Genomic DNA, 20,328 nt, shown 5'->3' with positions numbered 1-20,328 from the left:
AAGTAGTGACGGAGACATTAAGACCTGCAAGGATAGGAAATGAGCAGTAATGGAAAAGACATTGGCCTCAGGTCCTCGGATCACACATGGACTTAAAGCAAAGGAGTCTAAATGAAAAAAATAGTTATTTGCTCGATATGAAGTAGCCTTCTGTGGAGCAACCACACTGTGTCCTGAAAGACAGCTGTTTTAAGTCTGCTGATGTTCACTAAGGGCTCTGCAGAGCCAGAGTATCATTTCAAGGGTTCTTCCACAGACAGCTACACCAAGCCATACGATCACATCTCCAAAACTTTCAGCTCTTTTCTGACTCCTTCCTGTGTCTGCGAGTTGAGCAGCCCTCAAGCCAGCCTTTGTTTTCACTCTGACTCTCTTGAAATGGAAGGTAGTCAGTGATCTTGTACCCCTAAACCAGTCTTGTATGATTCACTAGCCTGGAAGAGGCTACTGCCCATGCGTCAGAGCACAGTGTGGCTGGAGGCCCTTTTGCAGCTCTGATTTTAGTTGTATGTGAACACATGAGCTGTTGACTGTGTTCTGAGACACATCTTTGAGCCATAATTTTTATACAGTACCTCATGGCTTCTCACCCAGATCTTTTCAGAACATCAATGAATACCCTTAGGCTGCCTTGCTTCTGGCCTGGCTACTTATGCTTAGTAAGTGCAACTTGCTGGTGCTTGTGTCTTTCAAAGAGTACAAGACTTCTACAGCAGGAGAGTTTGTGTATTATTCTGGGCAGCTTTTTAGGTTCTTTCCTTCTCTGTTTTTTTTTTTCTCTTCCTGTTCTTTTTGAAATACAGGGCAGCCCAGTAAAACCACATATGAATAATTCTATAGCCAGAGTGGGGCTGTGCCAGATGTTGACTCAGATGAAGTTGTTGTGCCACCATTGCAGAGGAGGACCTTGTACTGCAAATGCCATAGGAGTGCTTAGTGGTAGTAGTAGTAGTAGTAACGTTTATTGTGGGGCCTTTTTTTGTTACATTGTAGATCTTTTTTTTGGACTTGACATTGGGTAAAGAGTGAACCACATATTCTTGGAAACAAATGACTGAGTTGGGCTGGATGGCCACAGAGATAGCAGGGATTAATGTCATACTGACAGTTGCTGGAGATGTGATCCATTGTTATTACGTTCATCCTAAATAAATCATTCATTGGCTGATTCTCCAAGGATTGTTTTGGTCACTGAAAAAATCATGTGACACAGTAGTTTCTTAAACCCTCTGATTTTGCTGAGAGTTCTATCTGCTTGTAACATTTCACACTAGATGTGAGATTTCCATCTGGGAGAGTAGTCAGAGGCTAGGGCAAAATGATTAGATGTGGGTAGATTAAGGGAAAGTTAGCGTGTTCTAGGAACATTAGAGCAGTTTATCACTTTGTAAAAACTCTAGGAATTCTTTGCTTTTTATTGTTGGTGTTATTTATTTCTAAATCAGATGTCTGACAATGCCACTCAGAATTCTTGGGGAGTCAAAAAAGTTTTGAGACTAATTGGCCTTGACTGTCCTCTTCCCTATATAGAACAGGCTGGCCTCAAACTCATGCCTGCCTGTATCTTCCACGTCTTGGGATTAAAAGTGTGCACCACCCTGCCTTAAAATTTTTTTCGCCGCTTATTTATTTTGTGTGCTTCTAAGTGTCATAGCACATGTGAAGGGCAGAGGACAACTTGCTGGAGTCAGTTTTTCTTTTACCACATGGGTCCTGGAAATTGAACTCAGGCTATCAGTCTTGGTATCTTAAGAAGACTGGTTTGGAATGATGGAAATCAGAACAGTTGCAGATCTATGAGGAGGCACTAAAGACTTGGAAAGACTGATATGCTGGTAGTTACTCTGCAATTTATTTATTTACTTTAATTTTTTGAGAAAAGGTTTTTCTAACTAGCTCTGTCTGGCCTGGAGTTCATATGTAAACCAGTTTGTCTTTAAACTTATAGAAAGCCACCTGCCTTTCTCTCCTCAGTGCTGGCATTAAAGGTATGTACCACCATATCTAGCTAGTTAAACTTTTAAACATTCATCAAATTGTGCATTTAGATTTTTTTATTTTTTTTTCTGGGGATGGTGCTTAGATGCGCTCACTCATAATGGTCCAACATTTGACAAACTGTTGTGAGCTTCTCTCCAATAGTCTTTAACAAAACTAGGCTGTCTTGATCCTCTGGCAATAGAATGTATTACCTTTATATACCAAGAATGCTTTGAAAGTACCAAATTCTGCATGTGGTTCTCTGCAAGAGGTTCATTGGTGCTGTAAGATTAAAATTCTTATGAGGGATATTATCTAAATCAAAGCTGGGCCTGTGGCAATTCCATGTGTGCAGTGAACGTGACAGGATAGTGCATGCTTTCTTTATTGAGGAGCGATACATCGTTGTGGAATTGTACAAGAAGAATCAGAAAGTGAATCAATAAGAAGCTTTTTATTTAAGTAATTAATTTTTTTATATTTTACTATATGAGCTGAACACCTCAATTAATTTGTTAGTTAATTTTTTTTTTTTGGAGACATGGTTTTCCAGTAGCTATGAAGTCAGTCCTGGGAACTTTCTCTGTATACCAGGCTGACCTCAAACCCTGCCTTTGCCTCCTGAAAGCTGGGATTAAAGGTGTGCACCATCACTGCCCGGCCAATAACTAGGAAACGTTTTCACTCTTGTGTGTATGCTGCACACTTGCGTGGGTGTCTGTATGTTGCTGAAGATTGGACCAGGAAGAGGTGTGCTGCCATAGAAGCTATCTCACCAACTACATGCACCACTTTTTATCTGCTGCTAAAGAAGGTAGAGGTTAGAAATTAAAAGATTCACTGTGATTTCACAGATGTTAACGTAAAAGGAAGGATTCAAATAACGCTGTGCCATATAAAATGAGCACAGTATACGGTGAAAGATAGAAGCAGTGATGTTGAAGCAGGTGAAAAAATGAGGGTTGTATTGTTTTTCAAACCCTTGCAAGTCAGCATTCTTCCTGACCTTGTATTTTGCATGATTGATGTGGAATTTGAACAGTTGCATATGTAAATGGTTTCTATTTGCCAATTAAAGTAGCAGACCCTAATGTCTGTTTACTGACAGACAGCCACACTTACACTCTCTGTGCTTGACCACTATGCCAACATTAACTTTTCTTTTTTTTCCCCAGCCATTTCCAAAGCAGCCAGGAACTTCAGGTGCTTACCCTCTCACTTCACCTCCTGCGTCCTATCACAACACAGTTAATCAGTCCCCCTCTATGATTCACACACAGTCTCCAGGTAAGATATAACTTACTCTCTTGTCCTGTTCATCTTGTGAATCCAAAACACACATACCCAAGAGGAAGCACTATACAGGTGGCCTCAGGCTTCCAACAGATTCTTTTTCTGTTCTCTAACTAGATAATTGCCTGCTTTCATTGAAGTAGTGTTGGGAAATTCACATTTATGGTATTTTAGGAGCACTTTATAACATGTATTTCAAGCGTCCAGAGTGAGACTCATGGTACCGTAACTCCCAGGGTTGCTACTAATCTCATGGTCTGCATTAGAGGTTGACAGTTGTAGGCTTGGGGCCAAATCTTACCCACTGGCTATCTGCTTCAGTAAATTAACAATTGGAGCCCCTTTTCACTTTTTTTGTTTTGTTTTGTTTTTTGAAATGGACTAATGTTGCCCAGGTTGGTTTTAAACTCAATTTGTAGCCCAAGATAGTCTTGAGGCCATGATCCTTCTGCCTTCTCCTCCCTAGTGCTGGGGTTACAGGGGTAACCACCATGTCTGACTGCTATGTGATTTCTATCCCTCGGCTCTTGCTTAAGCTTTGCTGGATGTGATCTGTTCTCCAGTTCCTGGAGTCAAGCCCTTCACTCCTTATTTGTCCTGACAAAATGGCTTTGCTGGGCCATCCTATGCACTGTAAAATGTGGGCAGCATGCCAAATTTTTACTTTTGACTGAATGATTCTCTGAATTTTTTTTTAATACAGTGTTTCCCTATAGCTTTGGAGCCTGTCCTGGAACTTACTCTGTGGACTACGCTGGCCTCGAACTCACAGAGATCCACCTGCCTCTGCCTTCTGAGTGCTGGGATTAAAGGTGTACACCACCACCGCTCAATGGTAACAGATTTCTTTTTTTTTTTTTTTTAAAAAAGTTTTATCCTCAGGTACAACCCCTCGGCCTTCTTAACCAGCTTTCATTTTATTTATTTATTTATTTATTTATTTATTTATTTAATTTATTTATTTATTATATGTGCAATATTCTGCCTGAATGTATCTCTGTGGGCCAGGAGAGGGCACCAGATCTCATTACAGATGGTTATGAGCCACCATGTGGTTGCTGGGAATCGAACTCAGGACCTTTGGAAGAGCAGCCACTGCTCTTATCCTCTGAGCCATCTTGCCAGCCCGGTAACAGATTTCTTAAGGGGTAAAAAACCTCTTACCTTCCAGCTCACATAGTTAAATTAATGTAATGAAAAATTAAAGCAAAAACTGTTTTATCAAAAGATTTATTGTGTGATATTGCATGTAACATATAAGAAAATAATTAATTTGCCAGGCCTGGTGGTGTAAACTTGTAATCTTAGCTACTTGGCAGGTTGGAACAACAGGATCACAAAGTTCAGGACCTAATAAGCAGAAAAATACAGAATGGGATGGGGCATAGTTTAGTGTTTGAGTGCTTGTATAGCATACATGAGGCCCTAGGTTCAGTTCTTAGTAGTATAAGAAGAAGAAAAAGAAATAAATTTAAAAATTGTATGGTAAAAGCCTTTGATTTAATAAATTAGTCAACTAAAGGATGTTTTTATCATTTGAGGATGCTCAACATACTAGATTTTGTGTGTTTGTGTCTATGATATAAGAATGAAACCCAAGGCCTCATACATGCTAGACAAATGCTTTACTAAGCAAGATCCCTAAGCACTGAGTTTTAGTAATAAATTCAACAAACACATTTACAATTTTCACCTTGTAAAGCAGAATTGCTAGCATGTGGGTTTTTTCCTTTATAAATTGCTCTTCCAAAATCCCTTAATACAGATACGTATGTGTAAGTGTGCATACATATAAGAAATGCACATGATCCTGCAGAACCTGTTAATCTAATGAGAGATGAACTGGTCTGACTTGTTTAATTTGCTCATTTCTATTTGTATCTGAGAATATCATAAAATACTTTCATCAGAGATATAGTAAGAATTTAGTGAAATAAATCCCATGAAGTATTTAGTCGGTAACCTGGCTGCACATGTACTTCTCTGATCAACCCGTTGTAATTTGCCTTGGTCCCAGATTAGACTACCTGATACTCCAAATGCCCTTGCTCAGCCAGTCTCATCTTGGCAGCTTCTTCCTCTGCTGCATGCCTCTCACAGCCACTCAGATTATTCTTCAATTTATTACAATAACACGTGTTTTTTTTTTAATGGGGGTCCTAAGGGAAGCCAGGCAACCAAATCTTTGAGTTGGGTTTTTTTTTTTGTTTTGTTTTGTTTTGTATTGTTTAGGAAATTCAATTTCCTGGTTTTTGGAGGCTGTGTGTATGGTTCCTGTTTAGACTCCCTAACAGTTGCCACCTGTAATGCCTCAGGTTTTGAGCCTTATAAAGGGGCCATCCAGGCTTTTGAAAGACTGTTAGAGGACCAGCCATTTCTGCTCTAGGAGATCCTTCTTTGCCTGCCTTCTTCACCTTGATATGGGTCAAGATGAGACCTGAAGGGTGGGTTAGAGCAGGCCAGATGCAAGGACATAGACAATGTGGGTATTCCAGGAAGACCACACCATGTGTGTGGGAACCTGAGGACCCAGAGGACATTGTCCCGAATGGCCAGAATATGAAGAAGCAGGGCCTTTTCTAAAAGCTTCGTCTTTATTGTATCAGCCATCCATATTTGGACTATACTAGGGCCACAAAAGGGCTCGGTTTTCTTAACAGAGAAGAACTAGTTTCAGTGCTACAGAGGGAAGTTTTCTTAACTTTATGATTGTGAATGTCCTGAAGATTTCCAAATCTAAGTGTGTGGTAGCCAGTTGGCTCTATGGAGGCCTGAAGCTTACCAAAGTTTCTTGGACCATAGCTTGAAGATTTGCCCAGGGCCATTAGAACCTTAGTGGGTGGGAGAGCTTAGGCCCTGTGAATACCAGAGAGGCACAGCTGGGGAGGAGGTAGGCAATTAGAGACCCAGAACCCTAGGGGAGTGTGTCTCTAGGAAGGGGGAGATTGTTGCATAGGAGGAAGGGGAAATTTTTTTATTGATTATAGTAGTAGACAGGTATACAGTGCTTGCTGTGAATATGCCAAGCCCTATTCTAAGCACTTTACTCATTTAATCCTCACAGCAAATTTATGGCATAGGTTCCATTAACCAAGGCATGGAGAAGTTAAGTCACTTGTCAGACCATACAGCTAAATAGGTAAATATAACACATACAGGTTAATCAAGTTGACTGACATATTTATTGAGTATGAGATAGTATTATACAACATAAAATGAAATCATCCTATATTATCATAAAGAGTTTGAAATCTGCTAATATTGAGTAATAATATAGCAAGTATTTATATGTTGAGTTTTTCATAGTTTTAATAGTTATAGTTCTCCCTTTCAGAACCCTCAAAGTTAACATCAGGCTTTAAGTGCCTGTCTCCCAGCTTTTGTATATGTTTTAGACTCATCCTGGAACTATTCACTTGCACCTAATATTTAGTGGATTGCCACAACACTTTATGGCTGAAACCAAGTTTGTGGTTTCCTAGACCTGAGTCATGATCCTTGCATAGGCACCCTAGTTCAGGTAGGGGCAACCCCTTCTGTCATCATGTTAGCCAGGCTGTAGCTATCAGAGACATGTAGAACACTTTTTGCTTTTATACCCACATTGAGTTATTTACCAAATACTGTTGACTACCCTTTGTGTTCAACCCCAAATTCAAGCACCTTGCAGCACCTCAGCCATCCTTCAGTCATCTTTGCAGCTAGTTGCAGTCAGAGTGAACCTCCTGGAACAGAAGTTAGTTAATGGCTTCTACTCCAGATGCTATTGGTTACCCAACATCTGAGGCAAACCAAATATCTTTAGAGTGGCCTACAAGTCCATATGTGATCTGAACAGAACTTACCTCTAAACTGCTCGCTCGCTCTGTCTGTCTGTCTTTACCCCAGACAGGGTTTCTCTGTGTAACAGCTCTGACTGTTTGGAATCTGTCCTCTTGTAGACCAGGCTGGCCTTGAACTCACAAAGATCCATCTGCCTCTGCCTCCCAAATACTGGGATTACAGGCGTATCCCACCACTGTCTGGCCTGTCATCTCCTCTTATGCCACCCTTCTTTACTCTTTTCTAGCACCCTGGTCCCTGCCCTACTACACAAACTATCCTTTCTTTGGGGCCTTTAGAGTGGCTCATCTGTTTTGCCTGGGTTATCTTATTCCCTGTGCTATGTCTTGCATTTTCTTTTTGTCTGGTTCTCTTGCCCCTTTAGAGTCTTGACCTCTGCCACAACAAAGAATTGTTCCTTTCCTTTGCACTGGTTTTCTCCACAGCACTTGCTGTTACCTTGTAGATTTTTCATGCTAATTTTACTAGAATACATACTCCATGAGGGCAGAATTGTTTCTTACATTAACTATGTCTTCCATGCCTAGAATAGTGCTTGGCAAAAAGCTGATAAACTCACCTACTTGTTGACTAAGTACATGACTAAAAAATGTTTTGACACAATTTCTTTTCAGTTGGTGAGTATGAGAGTTATAACATGGACCCGTGGACTTGAACTTTCTTGCAATAGTGAAGTCTTTCCAATTTTCCTTCATGTTATTTATGGGACCTTTTCTGCTTGTCTCTATAGTCTCTAGGGAGATTTTTTTAACCTGTGGTCCTTGGACAGGACATAATATGTGTCCTGTGAGATTATCTGTAATTATTTTCCTTTATTAGGAAATCTGCATGCTGCCAGCTCCCCCAGTGGGGCCTTGCGAGCCCCATCACCAGCGTCATTTGTTCCAACTCCTCCCCCATCCTCGCATGGAATCTCAATAGGACCAGGGGCCAGTTTTGCTAGTCCACATGGTGAGTCCATACACAGAAATCGCTGTAGCATTTAGAGCTTGATATAAAAGTAATTTTTGTTAAATCAAATTTCTTATTGAAAAATTAGCATTTATTTATTGAGAAATAGCAAAAATGACATGGACAAAAATAAACATTTTTCTTAGTTTTTCCACACAGAGGCACTGACTGGTTGGTCTGTGACTGTCTTCTCTCTTTCCTTGCTCTGCCCTTCCTGTCACCTGCTGTCTGCTGATTGGACTTTCTATATCTTTCTGTGCTTGCTCTCTAGCTATTTTGGCTTGTCCTCCTCTCAGATAGTTCCCCCTATCTGGTTACCTTACCATATGAATTGTTTTGAAACTTGAATTTTCAACTTGAAATAAATTTATTTTGAATGGATGCAAATAAAGATCAGGTGGAGATAGTCAGTGAAATGTCCCCTTTCTGTTTGTTGTCATTTTGTTTGTTATACAAGATCTCACTGTATAGCTCGGGCTAACCTTTAAATCACAGCAACACCCACATCCCACTGCTAGCCCCAACCCCATCTGTCTCCCAAGTGCTATGATTAAAAGCATAGGACAGGACACCTGACTCAAATGTTTTCATTTCACCAGCCATCTTATCTCTTTTCTCAGAGGCATTTTGTGTCACTGATTTCAGGTATATTTCTTAAGAATTATTTGTTTTTATTTTATGTGTATGAGTATTTCATCCTCATGTATGTATGTATACCAGGCACATACCTGGTACCCCTGGAGGTCAGAAAAGAACATCAGATCTGCTGGAATTGGAATTACAGGTGGTTATGTGCCACCATGTGTATGCTAGGAACCAAATCCTGGGTTAAGAGCATCGCCTGCTCTTCCAAAGGACCTGAGTTAAATTCCCGGCAACCACATGGTGGCTCACAACCATCTGTAATGAGGTCTGGTGCCCTCTTCTGGCCTGCAGGCATACACGGAGGCAGAATATTGTGTACATAATAAATAAATATTTTTTTAAAAAAAGAACAAGTGATCCTAACCACTGAGCCATTTCTCCAGCCCCTGATTTGGGATATATTCTGCAGACCTGTTTTACACACACAACAACACACATCTCCTCCCCATCCCACATGGCAGTGGATTATACATACACAATTCACTTAAACATTGTGAACACCATGGACATCAGAACCTAAAGAACTTCCTTAGTCTTTCAGCTGTTTTTAGCTAGGACTTTAATTATTACTAATAAATACTGTTACGTATAAACATTTGTCAGTAAGAATTCTCCATCATCATACTACATGGCTTCATAGTATTCCTTGTCTGTGATTAAAAGCATAGGACAGGACACCTGACTCAAATGTTTTCATTTCACCAGCCATCTTATCTCTTTTCTCAGAGGCATTTATACTATAGCTAACTATTGTCCTATATTATATCTATTTTGAATGTTTCTATTTTTTTCCCATAATTTAAAATGGTACCATATATACTCACATCCATGATGATTGCCTTAGGTCAGTTCCTAAACATGTCATTCAGATTGTAACACATTTGAAAAATTCTAAAGCTTTTGCAACATAGGGCTAATTGCTCACCTGAAAGGCTATACCAATTTCCTGTAGTATTGTTGGGGCAATGTCTGTTGTCCTGTGACATTACCAACATGGTGTATTAAGATTTTCTAAAAATTTTGCCATATGCTAGGTGAAAATGGTGTTTTATTATTGGATATACATTTCTTGACTGTTATTTAAATTTCACTTACTTAACTCAAGCTTACATTTCGAATACCCATTTGTCTGTAGTGTCTCTTATTTTATTCCCACCAATTTATATACACCTTGCCTACTTTCTTGTGTTGTTTTACTTATTTGTAAGACTTCCTTTTTTATAAGTCAAGATTATTTATTTTATCAGTGTATCATTTGGTGACAAAAGAATATAAACAGTATGTTAAAGGTGTTTTTGGTATAGTTTAAAATATCAAATTGCTAAGGAATCCACTGCTTTCAAAGCTTGATTCTCAGTTCTATTTCTTCATCAGTGTGGCCTTCACTGAATAAAGAAATTGTGTAGTTTCCCTCTCTCATCCTTTTCTCAGTAGAATGGAAACATAATTTGCCAGGGCTGGTCTTCCTTTCAATGGAACTTGATTTTTCTTTATGTTTTCGGAAGCTTGTTTGAAACTAATTTATCCTTTTCATTTTTCCAAGTCTTTAATCCAGTTTGAAAGTACACAAACTCTAGCTGGTATAGTGCTGCATGCTTTAATTTTGGCACTTGGGAGGCTGGGGCAGGTGGATTTCTGTGAATTCAAGACCATCCTGGTCTATATAGTGAATTCCAGTCTAGCCAGGGCTATTCAAAGAGAACTGTGTCTTAAAAACCAAACACACAGAAAGTACACAAGCACCACAAAATCAAGACTTAGGTGTAATGTGTTTAGAGACATCAAGCTTTAGTGAAAGATAGATATAATGGCTCACTATTTGAGACTATGACTGTTGTCACATACTTTGAGGACATTAAAATACATATTTTGAGAATCATCTGTTTGCTTTTTTCTCTAGGAACCCTTGACCCTAGTTCTCCATACACTATGATGTCACCAAGTGGACGAGCAGGAAACTGGCCTGGGTCTCCTCAAGTGTCTGGACCCTCACCAGCAACCCGTTTGCCTGGAATGTCACCAGCCAACCCCTCTCTACATTCTCCTGTTCCAGATGCTTCTCATTCCCCCCGAGCTGGCACAAGTAAGTGTTGCCAGCATTATGTTCTTCTAAAGCATTACCAATAGGTGATTTCTGTCATTTTGTCCTGGCATAAAGTCACAGTGTATTTCTCAAATGAGGATTTCCAAACCTTAAACTGTAAATCAGTTCACAGTATTAATTAGCAAAGTGAGGGAAAATGTAGTAAGAAAAAGGGTTGTCTCCAGAAGTCTTAGGAGGTGAGTCCCAGCAACTCTGTCATGACTGTTAATTTTTGTCTACACTATTGAACCATAAAAAATACCTTGTTAACCAACAAAACTATAGAAATTAAGAGAATTTTACAAATATATATTCTTACTTTTGTTACATAATTTTAGTGTTTAAAAAAACAATGCTTTGTTGGCTTATGATTCTGTACTTTGAGACTCTACTCAGCTTACTTGTGTGTCTGCAGTAGGAGACCTAACATAGCTTCAGTTGACATGACTTCTCTGTGCTCTTTGTGGTCTCACACTTGATCATGGCTTTTTTACACAGTGGGTAGAAGTTAGAGGAAAGCACACGAGGTCCTGTACCTAGTTGAGCATCCCTTCCATGGTGATCTGTTTGGCCAAATGCAGGCAGATTCCAGGTTGAGCAGATCCCACTTCCTTGAAAGAGTTCCTGCAGGGTCATGTTGTAAGGAGCTTGGAAACAATCAGGAGAATCATGGCAGCTGATTGTTGTCTGATGACTGACATAAGATTCCTTGGTGACCAGAAGTAGAGTCCCGAATTCATCATCTGTGATGAAGACAAAACAGACAATAATGGGATAGTGTGCATTTGCAAATGAAATTATTTGTTTTCCTTTCCAAAAGGTTCCCAGACAATGCCAACCAACATGCCTCCACCTCGCAAACTACCTCAGCGCTCCTGGGCAGCATCCATACCCACCATCCTCACTCATAGTGCCTTGAACATCTTACTATTACCCTCTCCAACTCCGGGCCTTGTGCCTGGCCTGGCAGGCAGTTATCTTTGTTCCCCACTTGAGAGATTCCTTGGATCTGTCATCATGAGACGACACCTTCAAAGAATTATTCAACAGGAAACGGTACGAGTGCTATGTGACTTTCTAAATGGTCCTTTTCAAAGGGACAATAAAGTCTTTGTGAGAGACACTCTGTCACCTTCTTAACCATTTTGTTAGTATTATATATACTTCACTTCGTTGCCTAGCATTAAAGATGAACCCCATCATTTTCTATTCTTAGGTTGGAGAGTTTTCCAGTTTACTGTTCTGTGTTTTCTAGATAATGTGGCTAACCCTGACCTGGGAATAGGTTATAATATTGCAAGGAACCAACGCACACCGGGTCTGACCTTGCACATACAAATGACTATTTGATCTCTGGAGTACCTTTGTAGGCAGACTGACTTTGAAGCTGAGTCTTCATCAAAATCAACATGTTGGTCATAGATGTTAGGGTTCAGTTTTAAAAAGTACATGAGCAATTAGATTTGTTTAAAAGCCTTGTAGAGACATGGTGATAACCTTATGGTTACCCTATGGTGATAACCTTAAGAGATAGGTCGATACTGAGAGCAGTAATTCTATAGTCTGGCTGCTCGGTTTCCTGGGTTGTGCTCTGATGTAGATAGTGTGTACCTGACTGGTAACACTTGTGGGCATTCATAGTGCTCCAAGTAAAGCCTTAGGATATTACTTTGGTATTCGGTGTGTTCTTAATTTATAGTTACCATTATTGCCAGAATCTATGTGCATTAATGAAGTATTCAAACTGATCACTATTTATAATATCTACTATACGGTTGCTTGAAATCCATTTCACAATCTTATAGTCATTTCATTTATTTATTTAGTTAGTTAGTTTCTCATGACAGGGTTCTCTGTAGCTTTGGAGCCTGTTCTGGAACTAGCTCTTGTAGACCAGGCTCTCCTCGAACCCACAGAGATCTGCCTGCCTCTACCTCCTGAGTGCTGGGATTAAAGGCGTGCGCCACCATCACCCAGCTTTATAATCAGATCTTGAAAAAAAATCTAAAAAAATATTTTAAGAAATTGTTGCCTTGTTTGGATTATATAAAATAGTGTGTTTCATTTGATTTTTTTATTTTTAATTGTATTTTATGAGTGTTTTTAACCTTCATGTTTGTGTACTAGATGTACACAGTGCACATGGAGGTCCAAAGAAGGCATCAGATGATATCCCTAGAACTATACTTAGAGTTGTGAGGCACCATGTGGGTACTGGGAAGGGAATCTACATCCTCAAGAAAAGCAGTTTCTGCTTTGATGTTTTTCATATGTGGCCATGATCTACTTTGATTAAACTCTCTCTCTCTCTTTGCCTTCTCTTGTCACTGTATCCCTTCCCAATATTAAGATACATTGAATAAATTAACATTCAGCTTAGCGATGATACGAGCTGTGGCGCAGCCTGAGTTCTGCTACTTATGGTCCCTCTAATGTTGGACTCTGTGACTCTCATCTGGCTAGCCTGGACCAACTTAGTTGGTTTTCTATTGTGACAGTTCTGTCAACAATATGCTTGTCTTTCCCTGTTGATTTGCTTCATCCTTGTTTTGCAGTTGCAACTGATCAATTCCAATGAACCTGGTGTAATCATGTTCAAGACAGATGCCCTGAAATGCAGAGTAGCTCTTAGTCCCAAAACCAACCAGACCCTTCAGCTAAAAGTAACACCTGAAAATGCAGGACAGTGGAAACCCGATGAGCTTCAAGTTTTGGAGAAATTCTTCGAAACAAGAGTATGTGTTTTCTTTTTTTTTAAATTTATTTGTTTTATGTATATGAGTGCTCTATCAGTATGTATGTCTTTATGCCAGAAGAGGGCATCAGATCCCATTATAGATGGTTGTGTGCCACGGTGTGGTTGCTAAGAATTGAACTCTTAACCACTGATTCATCTGTCCATCCCTGAGTATGTTTTGGTGTTTTTGTTTTGTTTTGTTTCAAGACAGGGTTTCTCTGTAGTTTTGGGAGCCTGTCCTGGAAATAGCTCTTGTAGACCAGGCTGGCCTTGAACTCAAATAGATATGCTTGGCTCTGCCTCCCAAGTGCTGGCATTAAAGGTGTGTGCCACCATCCCCCAGCCTGAGTATGTGTTTTTTAATGCATGCTTGTAATTTAAGTCAGTGAACCAGAAAAGTCAAAGTAGAATGAAGAGTAAGGTGATTTCTTTTTCCCCCTCATAGGTTGCAGGACCACCATTTAAAGCCAACACACTTATAGCCTTCACCAAGCTGTTGGGAGCACCAACACACATCCTCCGCGACTGTGTGCATATTATGAAGTTGGAGCTGGTGAGTTACTGAGAAACAAAAGCTTTTCTGATGCAGAGAAGTGTTTATTCTTGCTCACTTATTTTGTTTATTTTTGATTTTTTTCTCTTAAAATTTGTTTTTTTTAATAGACTGGCCTCAAATTCATAGTTATTCACCAGCCGCTAAAAAAGTTTTTAAAGGCTTAAATTGAATTAAATTCTTAATTTTGACTTAAAATTTGATGTGACAAGATGACACAATTCTGCTGTGTCTTTTGAATTCAGGACAAGGTAATGGATTGAGGAATTACCCAGTAACCACTCTCCATCCATTCTCTGTTCAAGCAGAGTTCCCAGTAACTAACTCTTCTTGCAGAGATGGTCTTATGAGAAGTGGAAATGTCTTGCTCCTATACTGTTATGTACTTGTATCTATTTTTATTATAAAATATTCTATATTTATTTAATAGCTGTGAAATATAGATGTCACTTTGATAGATCCTAGTAAATTTTCCTCTGTAGAGGTTCACCAGTTTCTAGTCCCACAAGCACACCAAGCTCAGTTATCAATTTTTTTCTTCTCTTTTTATATTTCTATCTTTGGTAGTCTCAGCTATTTTTTCTATTATTTTATTTTGAAAATTTACTTATTTTTATGGGATGTTTGCTTGCATGTGTGTCTGTGTGCCATATAAGTGCCCTAGGATACCTGAAAGGAATGTCAGATTCCCTGGGACTAGAGTTATAGATGATTATGAGCCAAAGCCAGGTCCTCTGAAGTGGAGCCAATTCTCTTAATCACTGACCCTAGCACCATTATTTATTTTTTTAATTTATTTATTTTTTGAAATCTCAATTGTGTCTGTGTTGGTCTGCGTCTGGGTTTGTGCATGTTAGAGCAGTGCCCATTGAAGCCAAAAGAGGTGATTCAATTCCCTGGATTTGGTTGTGAGTTGTGACATGGGTGCTGGGCACTAAACTTGGGTCCTCTGCAAGAACAACAAGCTCTCTTAACCTCTGAGCCATCTCTTTACCCCCAGATTTATTTTCATTTGATTTTGTATGGGTATATATGTATATCTATATATATGCCATATGTGTGTGGGTGAAGGCGTGGGCAGAGGCAAAAAGAGAGGGCATTGGATCCCTTTAAGCTGAGTAAAAGTTAGTTTGATCCACCCCACATAAGTGCTAGGAACTGAACTTGCTTCCTCTGGAAGACCAGTATGCACTCTTACCTACTGAGCCATCTTTCTAGCCCCATACTGTGGATATTACTTAAAATTATTTAGTTTGAACCCCGGTGATAGTTGATTAATTATTCTCTCAATCTCCCAGTCTTTGATCTTGATATTTATTTCTGGTGGTGATTTGATTAGCCTAATACCTCCCTCATTTCTGTTCACATTTTACTATCAGGATTGGGGAGGAAGTTTTTTGTTTTTGTTTTTTTTTTTAATTTTTGTATTAACATTTGCCTTTTGATGTGGTAGTCTGTAACAGACCTTGTATGGGATGTCAGAAAGATGTCTGAGATTTTGAAGGAGTAATATCTGTCTGCAAAAGCACCAGTGAGTTATCCTTCTAAACCATTGACACTATTTGCCTAGTTTGTCTAAGGAAGCAGTTAGAAACAGGACTTGGAAATCTAATGGACCCCAGTCAATGAGAGCCTTAAGTGTCATGTGTTAGACTTAATTGTGGGAGGGAGCAGCATAAGTCATAGCGTCACTCAGCATTTGTGAGCATGATTAGAGCCTCACTCAAGATGTGGAACTGATAGTAGCTGTAAGCATGCACCCAAAGAGTAAGCCACTGGGATTGCTAGGGGTTCAAGGAAGAAGCAGTGAAGCCCTGAGCTTTGTTGGCTTCTTTGAAAACAGTGAAACAAAAGGAGCTAGATATTTGGAAGCTGAAGTATTAGCCTTGGGAATAGTAATAAAGCGTTCAGGAATGAATGAGAACAGAGCACACAAATTTACCCCCAAGTTTTCGTTAGTGACTTTATATATATTCTTTTAAGAAAGTGCATGCTGTCTGAATGATTGAATAGAATGTGGAAGTCCTACCTCCTCAGACTCCAGACCAGATGTGATTTTAAATGTGATTTTAAATGTTAACAGGAGTTTTGTCATAATCTCTCCCCTTTCACAACAGTTCCCAGACCAAGCAACCCAGCTAAAATGGAATGTTCAGTTTTGCCTCACCATCCCTCCCAGCGCACCACCAATTGCACCTCCTGGGACACCAGCTGTGGTGTTGAAATCCAAAATGCTGTTTTTTGTAAGTAACACCTGACATCATCTGTGCATGTGCAGAGTTTCTGAGGAAACAGCCATGTGAAAGTAATAAAACAATTTGTTGTGTTAGCGGTTATTGCCCGCTGTAAGACTATATTTCTTCACTGTTCCCTTAGTAACAACAGAAATGTATTCAAGTTAGTAATTGTGAGACAATCGTAATACTCAGTTGTTTGTCACTTTTTTATCTTATTTAATTTTTTTGTATTTGCTGTATCTTAATCTGAAAGTAAATGATAGTACCTCACACCAATTAAGACAAATATTTGATTTTCTGTTTTTTATTTTCTTTGTGTGTCTACAGCTTCAGCTAACTCAGAAAACATCAGTCCCTCCCCAAGAACCTGTTAGTATAATAGTTCCAATAATTTATGACATGGCTTCAGGTACCACCCAGCAGGCAGACATTCCCAGACAGCAGAACTCTTCTGTTGCTGCGCCCATGATGGTCAGCAACATTCTGAAGAGGTTTGCAGAGATGAACCCACCACGACAAGGTACATGAGCAGTAGATGGTATTTTATTGTGTATATGTTATAAGGATTCCTTTGAGAGAGATCTGCCTCTGCTTTCCTCCTCTTTTCCCTCCTTCCCTCCTCTGCACCCCAATCCTAGTACTAGCGCTCTGTTGCCATGGCCCTCTTAGTGTCTGCTTGTCGCTTTCTTTCTTTCTCACTGGTTCTTCATTTTTGTCCATTTCTTTGCTGCCTGAACTTCATTTTTGTTAGCAATTTACTATTGGGACTGAGCCGATTGCTAATGCCAGAAGCTTGTATTTATAGCACACATTGCCACAAAGCCCTAGGTTAGGATGATAGATTTTCTGTGGCTGTGAATTCCTGCCTTGCCGTCAATACCCGCCACTCTGTACATCACAAAGTTGAAATGCATGTTGGTTTCTCATACTTCATGGTTCGATCATGAACAAAATACTATTATTAAAAGTTGTGTATCTTCTAAATGTTTTGTGAAGAATAAAAGCTGATACAAATGGCATCACTGCTTTTTGGGCTTCTTATGTAAGTGTCAGGTGGGTGCAAGTGAGCCTTTTCCCTGAGTGCACAATGAAGCTCTGAGACTGGACATTTCCGAAAAAAAAAAAAAAAACCAGAGTGTTTCTTGAAAGATAAATAAGGTTGCTTCGATGCTGGAGTAGCCCACACTTAACATGTGACTCCTGGCAATACCTAATTTGGGGTTCTAAAATATGAAGCTCAGCAAAGAGAACTTTTATTTTTTTTCATTTCTAATACTTAGAAAATTTAAATGGATGTTCACTCATGTCTAATGCTAAGGAAGTCCTCTTTATCCCTTGCTAACACGATTATGGTAAACAAGGAAAAAGTTGTTCTCTGACCATTTTTATGTATCACAGTATGAAAAGTTTTAGGGATCCTGAGGAAAATGAGGTTTTTTTTAACTGTTTGTTCCCCACACATACCTGGGTAAGTTCTTGCTTCAGTTTCTAAGGAATACACTGGGCAATAGAGAGCGGTATGCTTCATTTGTTATAGTACTTTTACTTCTGACACTTCTCTGCTTCCATTCTTTGACCTATCTCTTCAGCTGAAAATAAGTCCTCTAGTAGAACTCTGATAAGCACAATTCCTTCATATAGACATGACTATTATCATTTTTATGTATTATATCTTCTGGAATTTAAAAATTATAAGGGAAATGTTTTGATCCTACTATGATCAAGCAGATTTTTTGGCCTATCAATGGAAGTGTGCATGCATATGCCTGTGCACACGCACACGCATTCATGCACACACATGCCTGCACACATGCACCTACCTCAGTTCTTTAAGAAGTTAGTAAGGGGGGCTGGAGAGATGGCTCAAGTGGTTAAGAGCATTGCCTGCTCTTCCAAAGGTCCTGAGTTCAATTCCCAGCAACCACATGGTGGCTCACAACCATCTGTAATGAGGTCTGGTGCCCTCTTCTGACCTGCAGATGTACACACAGACAGAATATTGTATACATAATAAATAAATAAATATTTAAAAAAAAAAGAAGTTAGTAAGGTATTGTGGGAGTGCTTTCTTTTTTTCTTTTGTTCCTTTTTTGGCTGGACAAACCTTTGGATTTCTTTTATCCTTTTGTTCTGTACCTTCATTTTCCAATGTTTGGAGCAAAGGCTCTCAGTGACTTGCATAGAGTCAGTGTGTCCTGCCCCTTGACAGAAGGCCATCATTCATACAAGGGCTTCTTCAGTTTTCCCCTTTTCAGCTGTGGTAGTGTAAAAAACATGTTCTAGTGGGAAAGATCCGGTTTGTTTTATAATATTTAAGTATTTGCAATATTTCATAAGAACTAAGCAGCAGAGAGGAAGTTGAGAGGATGAGGTATCAGTGGTGACTCTACAAATCGAATATTTAGATTTTTGGTATGTAATACTTAGGCTTCCTTGCCCATCTCACATTGAAGAGCTTTGAAGAAAGATCCCAGCTTAGTCCAGTGCTTTACACCTATAATCTCAGCACTTGGAGGCTGAAGCAGGAGGATTTTGAGTTCCAAGCCGGTCTGGGTTACATAGTGAGATTATTGTCTCATAGCAACCAAAAAGGAAAGAAAAGGGGAAAAAAATAACTTTTAAGTATAAATAGACCTTTTCTCCCTTTAAAAAAAAAACAAAACAACCCACTTTATTTTTGTATTTAATTGACTTCAGTCTTAATCTATAACTTTAGAAAATGAAAGTGTTCAGTTTCGTAGCTAGAGTAGTGCTTGGTAACCACAAAATACACGTTCCCATTGTCACAGAATGTTCTATTGGACAGTATTCCTATGACCTATTGGAGGCATTCTCATCTGGCCTCTCATGCAGTATTAGGAGGACATCACCGAAGTTATAAGCAATGCATAAATATAATTTAGAACTTGTCATTAAATCCAAAACGCATAAGCATTCTACAGTGTTCAATTTTAAAGTCTTATCCACTGTGACACTTTCTATGCACTGACGGCATCTCTTTCTCTCTGTTTAAACTTGACACTTGCCCCAGATTTCTTCCTGAGAAAAAAGCAAAACCCCACTCAAATATAATATGCTAGTCCACACCAGATCTCATCGCCTAAAAATCTGAGTAGTTTGAAATACATAGTCCTTTATTTCAAATTCCTAACTGATTTTAATCAACCCTCCCCTCACCGGTGTGTTAACGTCTCTCCTGTACTGCGAATAGCTAATGACCATTTTTCTCTGTTGCAGGTGAATGCACAATATTTGCAGCTGTTCGTGATTTAATGGCTAATCTTACACTGCCCCCTGGTGGGCGTCCATAGACACTATTTTTAAACCAGGAAGGCTGACAAATGAAAAACAACACACACACAAAAAAGGCTGAATTCAGCCTTCAATTTTTAAAAGGAAAAGGACTTTTAAATAAATAAATAAATAAATAAATAAAAACCTTAAGAGCTAAATATTCTAAACTGGCAAAACTTTTCAGGGTGCACTTCTTTCATCAAAAAGACCATCAATCTTTTGTATAGTGAACTTGTATAGTCTGTTTAAATGCGACACATTTCAAACTAGGTAACAAATCAGTGTCCGCTTGCCAGTTATAGATTTAATATTCTGTTTTATACTATAAAGTAATGAAAATGCCAAATTTGTTTATTTAATTGTTTTCTTATGTTTTGGGTATAATGGTCTTTTTTGATTTTTGAGGGTTTTTTGTTTTTTTAAGGCAGGTCTGTCATTTTTGAATACTGTAAAACTGTGACAAGCTTTCTATTGAAGTTGTATTTTAATATGACCGCTTTGAATCCTTACACAGAAATGTTTTGGGAGCTGTTAAACATATCCCAAAGAAGCAATATTGAATAAAACTAGGATGTAAAAGAGACACTCACTGGTGTGTGTAAGCTCTCTAGAGTTCTTAGGGCCTCCCTTCATCTTTAACCTGGTGGGGCCAGTCAGTTTTTAAATTACGTATGTCTGAAATTTGACCAAAAACATTTTTTGTTTTAAGGTT

At 39.0% G+C, this 20,328-nt stretch overlaps 1 protein-coding gene across 4 annotated transcripts in view; it reads left to right on the top strand.

The window, feature by feature from the left end:
• Window positions 1-19,781, top strand: part of Med14 (mediator complex subunit 14) — a 104,778-nt gene extending 84,997 nt beyond the window's left edge. For 3 of the 4 annotated variants that reach the window (XM_075956814.1, XM_075956812.1, XM_075956813.1), the window contains 9 exons: window positions 3,156-3,267; window positions 7,936-8,067; window positions 10,613-10,795; window positions 11,616-11,851; window positions 13,351-13,530; window positions 13,978-14,085; window positions 16,203-16,328; window positions 16,650-16,842; window positions 19,560-19,781. In XM_075956814.1, coding sequence (XP_075812929.1) covers window positions 3,156-3,267; window positions 7,936-8,067; window positions 10,613-10,795; window positions 11,616-11,851; window positions 13,351-13,530; window positions 13,978-14,085; window positions 16,203-16,328; window positions 16,650-16,842; window positions 19,560-19,633 — 1,344 coding nt within the window. In that variant the 3' untranslated portion in view covers window positions 19,634-19,781. The remainder of the gene's footprint in view (window positions 1-3,155; window positions 3,268-7,935; window positions 8,068-10,612; window positions 10,796-11,615; window positions 11,852-13,350; window positions 13,531-13,977; window positions 14,086-16,202; window positions 16,329-16,649; window positions 16,843-19,559) is intronic. The other variant, XM_075956811.1, reaches the window with a different exon arrangement.
• The last annotated feature ends 547 nt before the right edge of the window (window positions 19,782-20,328 follow it).

The sequence above is a fragment of the Microtus pennsylvanicus genome, chromosome X (assembly GCF_037038515.1).
Source record: "Microtus pennsylvanicus isolate mMicPen1 chromosome X, mMicPen1.hap1, whole genome shotgun sequence".
In the NCBI taxonomy this organism is placed as follows: domain Eukaryota; kingdom Metazoa; phylum Chordata; class Mammalia; order Rodentia; family Cricetidae; genus Microtus; species Microtus pennsylvanicus.
Note: the sequence above shows the minus strand (reverse complement) of the source record. Positions and strands in the feature narration are given on the sequence as shown.